The 15,310-nt window shown below is 47.7% G+C and overlaps 1 protein-coding gene across 4 annotated transcripts in view; it reads left to right on the top strand.

The window, feature by feature from the left end:
- NEDD4L (NEDD4 like E3 ubiquitin protein ligase) overlaps positions 1–15,310 on the top strand; it is a 345,052-nt gene that overhangs the window by 103,384 nt on the left and 226,358 nt on the right. For all 4 annotated transcript variants that reach the window (XM_059040433.2, XM_059040434.2, XM_067015214.1 and 1 more), the window contains exon 2: positions 4,956–5,029. In XM_059040433.2, coding sequence (XP_058896416.1) covers positions 4,956–5,029 — 74 coding nt within the window. The remainder of the gene's footprint in view (positions 1–4,955; positions 5,030–15,310) is intronic.

Genomic DNA, 15,310 nt, shown 5'->3' with positions numbered 1-15,310 from the left:
GTTCCCTTGTAGTTGCTGACCCCCAACAACTGAAGGGGTCTTTTGAAAACTGAAGTCAAATTTTATCACTCTCCTGCTTGAAACTTTCCAAAGATGGCCGCATTAATGCCCACCCTCTAATGAGGCTGGCGCCTCGGCTCTCTGACCCCACCGCCGTGCTGCCCTCCCTCCCTCTGGCCTCTCCCCTTGGACTTGCCCTCTGCAGGCGGTGGGACTTGCCAGCATCCCTGAGTGAGCCTCCCCCCACCGCATCACCCGTCAGCTTCAGTGTCACCTCTCCAACCACCAGTCAGAGATAGCCTCCCCTCTCGCTCTACTTAGTTACTTCTATTTAACTGTCGTGTTGTTGTCAAAGCACTCAGCCATCATCAGAAATCACCTGGCTTATTTGTTTGTATATGCTTGTAATCCATCTTTCTGTTTTCTAGATTGTGGGTTCTTGAGGCGGGAGGAACTCCGTCTTGCTCCCATCTGTGCCCCCAGATAATGAGTCCTGCACGCGGTGGCTACTTAGTACATACTTGTGGGATGAATGAAGGTCTTGACAGATTCTCACATATTTCCCCCACCCCCCAAGGAGCTCTGCTTCATTTTTTTTTAATTTTAAAATTTTATTTATTTTTTTATACAGCAGGTTCTTATTAGTCATCCATTTTCTACACATCAGTGTATACATGTCAATCCCAATTGCCCAGTTCATCCCACCACCACCCCTCCCCCACCACTTTCCCCCCTTGGTGTCCATACGTTTGTTCTCTACATCTGTGTCTCAACTTCTGCCCTGCAAACCGGTTCATCTGTACCATTTTTTTCTAGGTTCCACATACATGCGTTAATATACGATATTTGTTTTTCTCTTTCTGACTTACTGCACTCTTTAGGACAGTCTCTAGATCCATCCATGTCTCAACAAATAACCCAATTTCATTCCTTTTTATGGCTGAGTAATTTTCCATTGTATATATGTACCACATCTTCTTTAAACATTTATCTGTCGATGGGCATTTAGGTTGCTTCCATGACCTGGCTATTGTAAATAGTGCTGCAGTGAACATTGGGGTACACGTGTCTTTTTGAATTATGGTTTTCTCTGGGTATATGCCCAGTAGTGGGATTGCTGGATCATATGGTAATTCTCTTTTTAGTTTTTTTAAGGAACCTCCTTACTGTTCTCCATAGTGGCTGTATCAATTTACATTCCCACCAACAGTGCAAGAGGGTTCCCTTTTCTCCACACCCTCTCCAGCATTTGTTGTTTGTAGATTTTCTGATGATGCCCATTCTAACTGGTGTGGGATGATACCTCATTGTAGTTTTGATTTGCATTTCTCTAATTATTAGTGATGTTGAGCAGCTTTTCATGTGCTTCTTGGCCATCTGTATGTCTTCTTTGGAGAAATGTCTATTTAGGTCTCCTGCCCATTTTTGGATTGGGTTGTTTGTTTTCTTTAATATTGAGCTTCATGAGCTGTTTATATACTTTGGAGATTAATCCTTTGTCCACTGACTTGTTTGCAAATATTTTCTCCCATTCTGACGGTTGTCTTTTCATCTTGTTTATGGTTTCTTATGTATTTTTAATGACAGTGTTATAGCCCATTGCACGGAATTGCCGTGAATATTTAACTGTCTACTTCCGTGGCTTTTTACGTTTTTTTTTTTTTCTTTTTAAATTTTATTTACTTGGCTGCATTGGGTCTTCGTTGCTGAGCACAGGCTTTCTCTAGTTGCGGCGAACGGGGGCTACTCTTCCTTGCAGTGTGTGAGCTTCTCACTGCAGTGGCTTCTCTTGTTGCGGAGCTTGGGCTCTAGGCATGCAGGCTTTAGTAGCTGTAGCTCACGGGCTCTAGAGCGCAGGCTCAGTAGTTGTGCATGGGCTTAGTTGCTCCGCGGCATGTGGGATCTTCCTGGCCCAGGGCTCGAACCCATGTCCCCTGCATTGGCAGGCGGATTCTTAACCACTGCACCACCAGGGAAGGCCCTACATTTTTAAATTTAAAAAATGCTTTGATGACTCCGTTTAGCTAGTTTTTGGGGATTTTTATGGATTTTTGATTTTATTTTTATTTTCTTAGGATTGATTCCTAGGTGAGAATTTATTTACTGAATGGGTGTATGTACAAAATATTAAGGTGTTTAGACCCTCCTGATTTGTTTCCCCATGTAGTTGAGGGGTCTGGTATAGCACACTCTCAATAATACTAGAAGGTGGGCTGGGAGGGGTAGGGGGTGGGAGTTTTGTCTGTCTTCATCGCTGTATCCCTAGATCTTAGAACAGATGTTCATGTTTACTAAATGAATAGATCAGTTTCCATTAAGAATTCTAGGTATCCCTTCATTTAAATTTATTTTAAATCATTTATTCGTATAAATGTTTCTGGATTTTTTAAATGTATGCTTTTGCAGAGTAGGTCCGTCCAGTGTAAGAACATTCACCCAACGTTAAACCTAAGGGAACTGGGTGTTAGCTGGCCTCATCCTATTCCTTAGAATCCAGACAAGGTTCCTTTGAGCCCCCTATGGAGTTGGTGGAAAGTCCAGGATTCTGACTAGGATTTCCGAGAATCCCAAGGGCTGTGGAACAAAGAGACAGTTTCTAACCAAAATTCTCGTCTTCTCCTCCGTGACTTGTGATTGACTGTAGAGTTTGGTTTTCATCTCACCGTCCCTTCTTTATTGCTCCCACATCAGTCACAAGTGCAAGACTAGGTGTGTTGCTCTGAGTTGGTCATTGGAAGAGTTACTGCTTTGTAGACCTTCCATCCTCCTCCTCCTCAAAGGGCCTTTCACCCCTCTGCCGCCAGATCACACATCTGCTTCAGCCAGCACCAAGGACGGGCCTGGAGATGTAGAGCTTTCCTTGAACAGTATCCACCCTCTGGGGGTTCCAGCCGTTATCCCCCCTCTGCACAGTGGTGGCTGGGAGAATTGCTTATTTGCAGTGTTTGGCATTGGTGAGAGGGGCAGAGAGTTGAGATGGGAGAGGCAGGGAGACAGAAAAAAATAGGTTCCTCGCCAGCTGTTCCTTGTCCTCATTTCTTCTTCTGAATGATTCTTTATTCCTCCAAGTAAAGTCTTAACCTCTTCGCCTTGCAGATGAGAATTTCATTTTAGCCCATGGCTCTCAGTTGGTATGCTACGGGCACTAGTGGGTCATAAGCTCTTCCCAGGTGTACTAGGAACTGTCCACAGGTGTGTTGACAGATTTTGATCCACGTGTAAACATACTTCAACTGTGGCATTCCTTGAGCTGAGTAGGCCGTAGGAGCTTTCAAATGATGGCTGTGGCGTACAGCCTGCTATGAGAAACAGAAAAGAGCCTTAGCCTAGATAACGTGCCAAGAAAGAATCCCTGGTGTCGGGTGGTGAGCTGAGTGTGTAAGAGAAAGGAGAGGGCACCCAGAACCTGCTTAAAGGACCAAGGGAAGAGCATGTAACCCTGGGAGCTTTGGAAAACCATGTAGTAGCGTCCTGTTTTAGTTATCTCTGGCTTGGCTGAATCCTTTCGTGAAGGTCGCCAAACATATTAAATCCTGCCAGACTTGAATGCAGGCCTCCTTTGAAAGGGAATTATAAGCACACACGTCTGTGTCCCTTGCTGTGTTTGCATGTGGGCAGCCTTGCGTCGGGGGTGGACGGTTGGAAGGATGAAGCGTCCTGGAAAGTAAAGGTGCTCAAACATGGGTCCCGATGGCCCGTATGGGTGCTTGATCTGGGCGGCTAATTGATAAGGTTCCTTTCCGCTCCATGTTTTATCTCACCCTGCCTTTATCTCCTTTGACAGGACATAACCTACAGATAGATCATTTAGGGTTTCTTTCCCTCACCTATGTCTTGACTAAGCACATTGGGTAGATGAATTTCATATTACTTCTCTCTTGCCCCTCCGCACTTGGGTCCCCAAGGGCTCCATCCCCAGCCATTTTTTCTTCTCACTTGTCTCGGATAACTTCTCACAGATCTTGAACTCTACCTACCAACTGTCAGCTCTACGCTGACAACTCCCAAGTCTCTAGCCCAGACTAGATCTCTCTCCCATTTATCTATTTAGTCATCTCTCTCTCTCTCTTTTTTTTTTTTTCCACCTGGTTGTTTCACAGGGCACCCTGAATTCAACTGAATCCTCTGTTTCAATTTATGGTAAGACTTAGTGACCCAAACTGGAAATCTGAGAGTTACCCTGGACTTCTGCCCGCCCTTCCCCTAAGCCGTCTCATCTCTCCTGAATGTCTTAGCCCTCAGACTAGCCTTCTCCTGGCATGGCACCATCACAGGGTCCTGTGCTATCGTCTGCCCAACCGTCTCAGTAGACCATCAGCATATTCATGTCTATGTTTCACGTCTAAGCTCAATGCCCATAGGAGCTGCTTAGAAAATACTGGAATGAACAAATAAGCAGGTGGATGGGGTGAATGAATGAATGGTTTCTGAGATGTTTTGGGGTGGTTTCCGTTTAGAATGATGCTTTTTATTTCTTTTTACTGGAGTGAGACATTATTTTTGTTTGCCAGCACCAACATTTTGAAACCGTAATTTCGAGGAAATATTTTACCACGTGAAAGTCCTCTCTCGCAGGCCACACACACAAATATATTAACTTCAAAGGAGGAATTATTTATGAAATTTATGGTATGTTATTGCACTTGGGCATTTATCTAGGTGGTTTCGTGTGTGCGGTTGTGTTCTTGGTACAGCTGGGAAATATTTCCTGTCTGTGGCAGGAATCATTGATCTGCATGACCTAGTTTGAATTAAACTTGAGCTTAATTAACTTGGATGCTCTAAATGTCTAGGGTTGTAGGATTTCAGAGCTGGAATGTTGCTTTTTGAACTTCAGCGTAAGGCAGGATCGCTAATGCGTAAAGAGGAATCATTGACTTTGCATATCCGCTGAGAGAACGAACGATCGATTGAAAGTCCATTTTGTAAACTATTTTTTTTCCCCTCTCCAACAGGGAGAGTCCCGTATCCTCAGAGTGAAGGTTGTTTCTGGAATTGATCTCGCCAAAAAGGACATCTTCGGAGCCAGGTATGTTTGCTTTGTTATCTGGTGGACTTCTGAAGAGAGTTTAAGCAAGCGCTTTTCAAGTTCAGGTGCGTCGGAATGACCCGGATGGGGCGGGGGCGGGGCGGGGCTTCTTAAAGCAGAGCTTGCTGGGCCCTGCCTCCCGAGTTTCTGATTGAGAGGTGATGCCGGTGCTACAGCTGGTTCAGGGACCACATTCTTGCAGGGCTGTAGACCTTGTGTCACAGCGGCAGTTAGCAGGCTTGGCCTTCCTACGGGTTGATTTCACGAGGAAATTAGATTCAGTGTTCCTGTTTTTCTGCAGTAGAAAAATAAGTTTGAGAACATGTCTGTGTTCATTTTAATATATTCCTGGTTTTTTTTTTTTTTTTAAAAAAAAACCAACCCTAGCTGAGGGAAACAAAGTATTGTTTTGTTCCTGGGAGAACTGGATATTTTTTGGCCTGCGTAATTTTGGAATTAAGAGACTTGGTGATTTCTGTGGCGTTTACGGAAGCACTCGCAGCCTAATCATTCTGGCTGTTTTAGCTTCTTTATTTTGAGTGTAGCACCTGGTATCCCTGTATCTTTCGGTCAGCCCTACTGGCTCTTGACAGTGTGTTGCCTTAAGTTGCTGGACTGGTAGCAGTGAGGGTTAGAGCTCCTTGGAACTAGGATTTGAACCAGATTTCGCAGAAGAAAGCCCTTTTGAACTTTTGACCTAAAGGATGTATTAGAGATGATGTAGTCCAACTTCCCTGTTGAATGGAAACAGGGAAAAGTTACTATTTAAATCCAGTCACATATGAGGCCCTCGGTCCCTGCTCAGCGCCCTCTTCGAGTTGGGTACCTGATGGGGTTGAACCAGAGGGCCGTGCTGGCCGCCAGAGTCACCACATTGGAACGCTGGGTCATCCCGTGAGTCTCCGGGACAACTGCCCTTAGTGACGCTCGGGTGCAGGGCCTCAGCCTGACACTGGAGACCCGGAGTGATGAGGCCTCGTTCTGTCCAGCTAACCTCGTCCTCCTCCCCACACCGCGCAGAAGCCCTCGTCTGCCGTTGGTTGGAACACCTCTTTTATATTCTGTCCTGTTACTGTGCCCATTTTGAGTTTTGTCTAGCAGAGAAATCAGTAAGCTACTAATGTGATTTGCGTTAACAAGCAAAAATAAATCCAGGCATATCTCACTTTGTTGCGCTTCCCAGGTACTGTTTTTTAACAAATGGAGGGTTTGCGGCAATCCTGTGTTGTCAGATGACGGTTGACATTTTTTAGCAAGAAAGTATTTTTAAGTTAAGGTATTTACACTTTTAAAAAAAGACATAATGCTATTGCACATCGAATAGACTACAGTATAGTGTAAACATAACTTGTATATGCCCTGGGAACCCAAAATTCGTGTGACTCGTTTTATGGTGATATTCGATTTATTGCGGGGCTCTGGAACTGAGCCTGCAATATCTCCGAGGTCTGCCTGTAAATAAGTAAAATTGAGGCACGTTCAATATCAGGGAAATATTTTTTTTAATTTCGGATGCTTACGTGTACCCCAAATGACTGAGGGTTAGCTTTCTGAGCTGTGTCACTGGGAAACCGCATGCTTTGTTTGGGGCACTGCCATGAGCCTGAGCTGCAGGTGATGGGGTGGGGAGGGGCAGGGGGGCACATCCCACCTGCAGGTTCTTTCTCATTTGACTGTGAGGCCACGCTGAGCGGTTTACCATGTGCCTGCGCTAATGCTCTGGCATTTCACTTGCCTCTTACTAAATTAGACGTTTATTGGAGACAGAGACATCTTACTTTTTAGCATCTTTCTTCTACTGCCTAACACACAGAGCACCAAGAACAGGACGGGGTCAGCTGGTTTTGAAATCTCAGTGTTTGCACGCTGGCTGGTAGACTGTGCTCTTCAGTCAGAAATGCCCGTTGCTCTCACTGGCTCTTTGCATCAAGTGTTAGAGTTTGGAAGGAAGAAGTTGGATTTGGAATATTACAGTCACTTTTCATTCGATTCATTTTTGTTTTGTTTTATCCAAAACCCTTCATAAAAGAAATGAAATTGATTCAGATTGTGTTTTTTAGCCTGTTCAGAAGCTCCGAGGTTAAGATTGGTAGCGGAATTGGGCTCCAAATCGTAAAAGAGCCAAGCAGATCTGAATTGTTACCGTTTATATGAAAAGAGGAAGAGTTATTTCTTCGGGGCAGGGTTGAGAGGAATTATAGATAATGCCTCAGGATGTTCATTGGGAGGAGAAATAGTGTTGTGGCTTCATGAACAGAGTGCCAGAAAATGAGCCAGAAGCTCTGAATCTTGCGTTCTGCCTTTCACTGTCTGAGTTTAATAAATTCAACACACACACTCCTGCCTGCCTGCCTCCCTCCTTCCCTCTCCCCCTGTCTCAGGGGCCAGAGTGCCCAAAGGACCCGTTTGCCAGTGAGTGGGTGCCAGTTGGAGGCTTAGGTGACCATGCAGCGTCCCGCCGCACTGGCATCTCCCTGGAGAGCGGCGCCGGTTCTTGCCTCATTATTTTGCCTAGTGACCTGCGGTCTCTACCACGCCGTCTCATGCACATCCTTTCAACCCACCTCTGTCACAGTACATTAGCAGAAAGCAAGGAGAGCAGATTTCTCGTCACCGGCGGGCGGGGTCAGGGAGAACCCCAAGATGACTCTGATTGGCTGACAGCGCTCACGTGTCCTGGGGGAGGAGCCGTGAGTGTGGCAGGTGTTGTGATGTCTTCTGTGCTGTCCTCTGGAGTGAGACCCTTTTCTCCGTGTCCTTTCAAACCGCAGGCCGGCAGGCCCCCCTTCTCCTCCATCCTGTCACTGAATTTCCCTCCACCTCTGTGTCTTCCACGGATTCTCCCTTCACAGAAGGAGGGCTGGGTAGACCCTGGGAGCCCTGATGGATGGAGGAGGAGGGACAGTTTTCCTCAGCAGCAGCGTCAGGCACTTGGAAGTGGTAGAAATCATACAGGCTTGGATGTGTTGGAAGACGGATTTACAGTCTCTGGAGTCAAAGGAGGCTGCCGGGGTCACGTGGCCTGAGGGTCGGCGCGGGCTGGGCGTGTTGGTCGGAGTAGGTGATGCTGGAGGGTAGAGCAGTGCACTCCTGGGTGGGCTCCTTGCCCCGCAGAGGCTGCCTGGGGCTCCAGCTCTGGGGACTGGCATCTGCGGGGCCCTGGCCTCTAGGCCTACCTCTCAGCTTGGTCTCACAAAGACCGCCCTTTTCCAAAACAGAAGTGGGTGCCCTCTGTATGCAGTGTTTGTAACATGATATTACTTCCCTTTTGTTATTGGCATTTTACACATGGCCTACCTTTTGAAAGAGTCTGATTTTCTTTTGCCCAAGCTTTAAAAAAAGAAAGAAACTTTCCACTCACCGTGCACCTGAAATGCCATTCTCCTTACCTGCTCTCTCTGTCCCAATCCAGTGCTGAGGACACAGGATCACTTTCCAGCTTCCATCCAGCAAAGTCTCACTTTATTAAAAGTCTTTATTGTTGGCAATGTCCTGGCGGTCCCATGGTTAGCACTTGGCACTTTCACTGCTGGGGCCTGGGTTCGATCCCTGGTCGGGGAACTAGGATCCCACAAGCCTCACAGTGCAGCTATTTGAAAAAAAAAAAGAGCCTTTGTTGGAAGAAGATTTGATAATTGAGCTGTTGCTCGCCTGGAACTTCTCAGCAGTTGGTCTGTGTGGAGAATTGCTGCAGTAGAGAAAGATGTTATCTTTTGGACCCTACCTTCAGGTGGACAAGGGCAATCCTATAATCTGTCATCTAAACACGGGACACTTTTGTTTGCAACAAATGCGGAATCAAATGGGATGTAGATGGAGACGGTGGTCACCTTGGGTCAGAGGCACCCAACTGTTAAGATCCATACTGTGAAAAAAAAAAAATGCTGTGCCAGGGTTTTGAGCGTTTGTTGTTGTTGCTGACTTAGGCTTGGCCAAAAGAAAATCAGACTCTTTCAAAAAGTAGGCCATGTGTAAAACGCCAATAACACATCAAAAAGGGAAGTAAAATCATGCTGGAAACACTGCATACAAGAGGGTACCCACTTCTATTTTGGAAACAGGTTGTCTTCGTGAGACAAAGTGCAGCGTTAGGGGATCAAGGTGACACCGCCACCTGGGAGGTCCCTTGGATGCTGTGCTGGTGGATGGTTTGTCGCTACTCGCTTTCTGAAGTGACCCACCGACATGTCCACACCTCCCACCCTCCAGCCTGCTGCAGAGCGATTGAGCTGAGGCGCAGACCTAGCCAGATAAATCCCCTCCTTGCCTGGTTTGATCTGCATTTGCCTGTGGGCTGAAATCCCAGTTTCCTGTTAAGGCGGAGGTTTCACATCCCTTTGTGACGCAGCGTGCCATGCCCTCTCTGGTTGGTTTGCCTCCCCCTCTGGTCCCACCCTGGCCGCTGCCCGCTTTTCCCTGCTCATTCCTACACACAGCACACTCTGTCTTGGCTGCCTCCAACCCTCTGCACCCCTGTCCTCACCCTCACCTGCCAGGCAGCTCGGCCGGTCATCTCCTCTGCTGGCCCCTCCCAGTCCCCCAGCGGATTACTTCCTGTCTTTCATATGCCCTGCAACCTGGAAGTATTATGTGTCCCTCTGTTGTTGTTTTATGATTATAACTATTTCTTTCTCCCAGACTACATTTTTAGCTTCTGACAGCTAGGGTTTATTTTATTTATTTTTTACTCTCCCTGCCTTACACGATACCAGGACATAGTAGATTCTCAAGAAATATTTACGGAAAGAGTGAACGATGACCTCATCTCTTCCCCCCTTCCCTCCTTTTCCTGCCCCTTCACTGAAAACTCACCTTCTTCTAAGTGCGCCGTGACGTGCTGCTTCTTGCCTTTGCGGGTGTTTCCCCCTCTGCCCGGAGTCTGCTTACGTCCTTTCTGGCACTGCTCGCCAGCTCTCCAGGTCCAGTTCATGTGGCAGCGCCTCTGCTGGGCTCCCCAGCCCAAGAGGAGAAAACAACTCTTGTGCCTAGGCTGTCCTGGTTCCACAAGTTTCCCCCTCCCTCCAGCCGCCGTCTCAGCTCGGAGGCTATAGCTCTTATTCCTGTTTGTAAGCCCAGAGAGATCCTGGCACATGGCAGTTGCTTGACTTGACTTCAATAGTAGAATCTAGTAATAGAACCTAAGCTATGGTGCAGGGTCACCAGCCTGGAGGAAGGGTCATTTTTTTCTAATTCTCAGAGGTGCCCTTAGCTCATCGGGCATCTCCCTCACCCCCACCCTGCCATCCAGGGCAGGTGCTTTTTGTAATTCTCACAAAGGGTCTGTGTAGACCAGTGGAGGAGGCCCGCCTAGGACCCTGATAAAAGGTGAGCGTGGAGGAGGGATTGAGGGAAGCGAACACGAAGGCTGGTGTCAGAAAAGCATCTCGGGGAGCCAGCGGGATGGCGGGCAGGAAGGGTCTCCGTTTGATGCTGATGTCTTTGCAGAATCACTGCTTCAAAGCCCACCGAAGGGAACACACTTGCTTGTGGTGGTGGATGTAGACACTTCTCCTTGGGGGGCATGAGGCTGAGCTGGGGCTGCAGTGGAAGGTCGAGACCCGCTGAGTCTTAGGGTCAGGATGGAGCCATTGGCACGAGTCGTGGGTTGGCGAGCACGTGGCTGTCATTCTAGGCAGGAGAAGTAGAGGCAGTGGGCCGGGCTCTTCACGGGCAGTTACAGATGGGGTCGGTGGGACCACTCTGACTTCCCAGGGAGCCTTTTAGGTACTTTCTGGTGTGGCAGGGATGAGTCCTGCTGTTTGGCCGCAGTGATGTGTGCAGTTTGGGGTCCGTGAGTCATGCTCTCCCGAAATGGGGTATAAGGAAGGAGGGGAGCGAGTCACGATAGCTCGTGTTTATTGAGTGCGTCCTACATGCCAGGCATGGCCTGACCTATCTACACGGGAACTCGTTTGATTCTCCCAAAAGCCCTTATGCCACAGGCCCCATTCTTCTTTCCATCTTGCAGGCAAGGAAAACATGGCAAGAAAGAGACGTTGCAAAGTCTATATACCACTAGTAAGTTTTAGAGCTCTGAGCTGAGGGAGAGCCTAGGCTCTTAAGTTATTTACAGACTGTTTTGAGTGCTTCCAGGTTGGCTGGCCCAGTGCGTGGAGCATGATATGAAGTCATCAGAGTCTGCCTTTACGAAGAGGCAATAATCATCTCCATTTTTAGGTGAGGAGGTTGAGGTTCAGAGAGATTGTCATCAGGCCAAGATGAAACCACTCTGTAGTGAGTGGTGGGACCAGCTGAGTCCAGATCTATCTGACTTCAGAGCTCTTTCGCATGGTACGTTTTTACTCATCTTGAACGGCCAAGGTTCAGCCATTGGATGGGCCATTGGACCAGATGACTGTTAGATTTGATGACTAGGCGTTTTTTTAAAGAGCAGATTTAAAGAACTAGCCAGTGTGTGTGATGGCAGCTCATCAAGTGCCTAGAATTGTGAGTGAATATCATCAAGTATTAGATTTCGAATAGATAAGTAAGATCTTTTTTTTAAAACTTAAAATACCTTTTCGAGTTTCAAACTGTATTCTTTTTCAGTTAAGCTTGTATCTTAAGACATCTAACCTTTTGTCATAGGCTTAAGTGGTAACTGAATAGGATCATTTTAATACAAGTTTTAGATCTACCCTCCCCCCTTTGCTTCCTTAATTATGATCAGAGTCTTTATTTGAGGTTACAGTGGGTGGAACGCTTTTGAGACTATAAAGCTGCTCCTTAAAATCGAGCAATGCTGGCGAAGACAGACCAACTCCAGAATTGTACGCATTTGTGCAGAAAGTTTCAGAACCCACATTTCACGGTTGCTTCTTTATTGTGTGTGTTGAGCTACTAGCCTCAAGTTAGACCTGTTTGGGTTGCTCTCGTTTTTTCTTCTGGCAGCTGGTGATTTAAAATTTAAAACACATAACGACTCGGACATTGGAGGGATGTGGTCAAAAATCCTTCTGTCTTCCAGAAATTGAGACTGATGGGGACTTAATGCCACCTAATGAAAGCTCTGTGGCACCAGCTTACTCCAGTCCTTACCGTCTAGATTTAAGTCGTTAACATTTTGCCACATTGGCTGCATCTATTTTTTTTTTTTTCCTGAAGTATTCAAAAGTGAATTACAGGCCTCATGACACTTAACCCCTAAATACTTCAGCCTGTGTCTCTAGGAGAAAAAAAAAACATATTCCTTCATAACCATCATGCAGTTTTCACAAAATTAACAATAACTGCCTGCTGGACTCTATTACCTAGTCCATTATCTGAATTCCCCCAACTGGCCCTGAAATGCCTTTTACACGTGGGCTGTTTAAACCAGAATTCAGTTGAGAATCATGTCTTGCAGTTCGCTGTGAGGTCTCTTAAGACCCTGTTAATCTGGAACAGTCTTCGCTCCCCTTTTTGAATGACCTTGAGGGGTCAGTAGGTCGTCTCTCTGAGCACATTTGATTGTTTCCTGTGGTATCATATAATGTGTTTTTCTTTCTCCTGGGTTTCCTGTACCTTAGGGGTTGGATCTAAAAGGTTGATCAAATTCAGTTTAAACCCGTAAGACAGGAATGGGGGATGCTATTTGATCAGGAGGGAGCCAACATCTACTTGTCCTGTAACTGATGATGCTAAAATTCATCCCTGGGTTAAAGTCTGTTCCCTCCACTGTTAAATTACATTTTCCCCCAGGAGACCAGCAAGAAATGGACGAGGTGATAGTTTGGCACTAGATACATGTAAATTTTAAACACTAATTTGCTTTTTCTCCCAAAGGATTAGAAATTGTTTTTTCTTTTGCCCCTTTTGGAAAACAGCACACAAAAGAACTCTGCTCCTTTTACAGATTGAGAAACCTTGAGGCCATAAGTACCTTGAGGGTCCCCTTGCTGTCAGCACTTCTAGGACACGATGAGGCCAGGGTTTGTATAGTGTCAGGGTTTGTATAGTGTGGGTTCTAGACTGAACCCACAGGTGTGTCTCTTTGGCCCATGGAACACTGAAACAAAGAAATAAAAAATTTGAGCCAACGTTTGGGAGATTTTGGATTAAAAAACCAGATTTCTAGGTTTCTGGAGAATCTCGACGACCTAGACATCCTGGCCCGTGTTCCTGTGAGGCCGCGTGGCTGGAGCTGTGCGCCGGTGGCGCCCTTTGGGTAGGGCCGTGCCTTTGTGGCCACCATGGACCCTACACCTCCTGCTGTGTTGTGTGTGGCCGGTGTCCCCCACTGACCCGGCCCTGAGGCCTCTGGAGGGACCGCCTGTGGTTGGTGCTGACCCTGCCCTGGGCGGTCTTCGGCGTGTTGAGCTGACTTCCCTGCGGCACACCTGGCTCCTTACACTCTGCTGACACTGTGTTTGTGACCTGCCAGCTCTGTGCAAAGCTCCCTCTCCCTCTGGAGGCCTGTTGGAGCAGCCTTAGCTCTCTAGGGCATTGCTGAGAATCACAACAGCAACACTAATGGCCTCTGGGCCAAAAAGTATTTGTCTTAAAATCCTTGCACCTAAGAGCTCTTACAGTTAGTCATGTGAGAGCACAGAGCACCTAGCTCTCAGACGGTTTATTCTAATTGTTCTCCCCTGACCCCCAAACCCTGAAGTGACGTCAAAGGGTATTAACCCTTTCCTCCCAAATAAAGACCTCTTCTAATTCCACAGCAGGCACACAGCTTTTTATATATTTGTGCTTATCTCCTGGTCTTTGAATGGATGAACAGATGCAACATCCTTTTTTTAAAAAATAATTTTTAACTTTTTTTTGTTGTTGTTTGTTTTTTTTGTTTTTGTTTTTTGCGGTTCGCGGGCCTCTCACCGTTGTGGCCTCTCCCACTGGCGGAGCACAGGCCCCGGACGCGCAGGCCCAGCGGCCATGGCTCACGGGCCCAGCCGTTCCACGGCATGTGGGATCCTCCCGGACTGGGGCACGAACCCACGTCCCCTGCATCGGCAGACGACTTCTCAACCACTGCGCCACCAGGGAAGCCCTAACTTTTTTTTTTTTTTTGGCCACGCCATGTGGCATTTGGGATCTTAGTTCCCTGACCAGAGATTGAACCCATGCCTCCTGCAGTGGAAGCGTGGAGTCCTAACCACTGGACTGCCAGGGAAGTCCCAGCAACATCCTTTTTTTTTTTTTTTTGGCGGTGCGCGGGCCTCTCACTGCTGTGGTCTCTCCCGTTGCGGAGCACAGGCTGCGGACGCGCAGGCTCAGCGGCCATGGCTCACGGGCCCAGCCGCTCCGCGGCATGTGGGATCTTCCCGGACCGGGGCTCGAACCCGCGTCCCCTGCATCGGCAGGCGGACTCTCAACCACGGCGCCACCAGGGAAGCCCCAGCAACATCCTTTTAAAGTGTGTCCATCACCGTTTGCACACTGTTCAGGCCACCATGCTTCCCAGACAGACACGTGAGGAGAGGCCGATGAATCAGTGCGCAGGGCAAGCACGTCTCCATCCTGCCTTAAGCCCCAGTCCTGCTGTCCTAGAGCCAGTGCTGTCAGAATGGATGTTTAGAATGATCTGGACTCCCTGAAGAGGCTATGTTGGAGTATGCACTGATTCAGAATTCAGGGACTGTCTGATCAGTTCAAAACTATACCCATATAGACTGGCCTTTGTGTCTTTCCAGTTTTGGTAAATAAGGGGGTGAAGTAGGTGGGCCACATTTATGTACAATTCCCTGCTGTTATGTTAATGAGAACCCCTTGTTCGGAATCCCATCCTTCGCCTCAACTCCTGACACATGAATGTGTTGGCATCTGTCACCTAAAGTGCCTGGCCTCTGCCACCTGCTTTAACACAGAGAGGAGGGAGAATTGCAGGATGTCTTGCCCTTACCTTCATCAGTGATGGACGATGCTCTGGTCCCCGAGTCTCTAGGGCAGGGAATTTGACGCATGTTAGGAAGATGAGGGCGCCCCGCACGTAGCAGATGCTTGATAAATTTTGTTCATCTGGGCACAGTGGAGCCTGAGAAAATGGAAAAATTAAAAAGCAGCTGAAGAGCCGTGGGCAGTATTTTAATCCACTAACATAATTAATTACAGAGGGTACCAGTGGGGTTGGAAGTCTGAGGATACCTCTGGGGAGAGGTGAGCTGGGACCCTCTGCTGGCATCGCTGTGTCCCGGGGCCCCAGCACCCTTCCTCTGCCTCTTGCCCCGCCTACCCACCCAACCCCGGCCAGGCCGCCTCCCTCTCCTCCTTCCTTCCCTCCTCTCTTTCATTCCTCAGCTGCCTGTGTCCCCCCAGCTCACCCCGATAGCCCGACTCTTGCTTGATCCTAAAGTTTAT

The sequence above is a fragment of the Kogia breviceps genome, chromosome 15 (genome assembly GCF_026419965.1).
Source record: "Kogia breviceps isolate mKogBre1 chromosome 15, mKogBre1 haplotype 1, whole genome shotgun sequence".
Lineage (NCBI taxonomy): Eukaryota > Metazoa > Chordata > Mammalia > Artiodactyla > Physeteridae > Kogia > Kogia breviceps.
The sequence above is the reverse complement of the archived record's forward strand: the minus strand, read 5'-3'. Positions and strand labels throughout refer to the sequence as shown.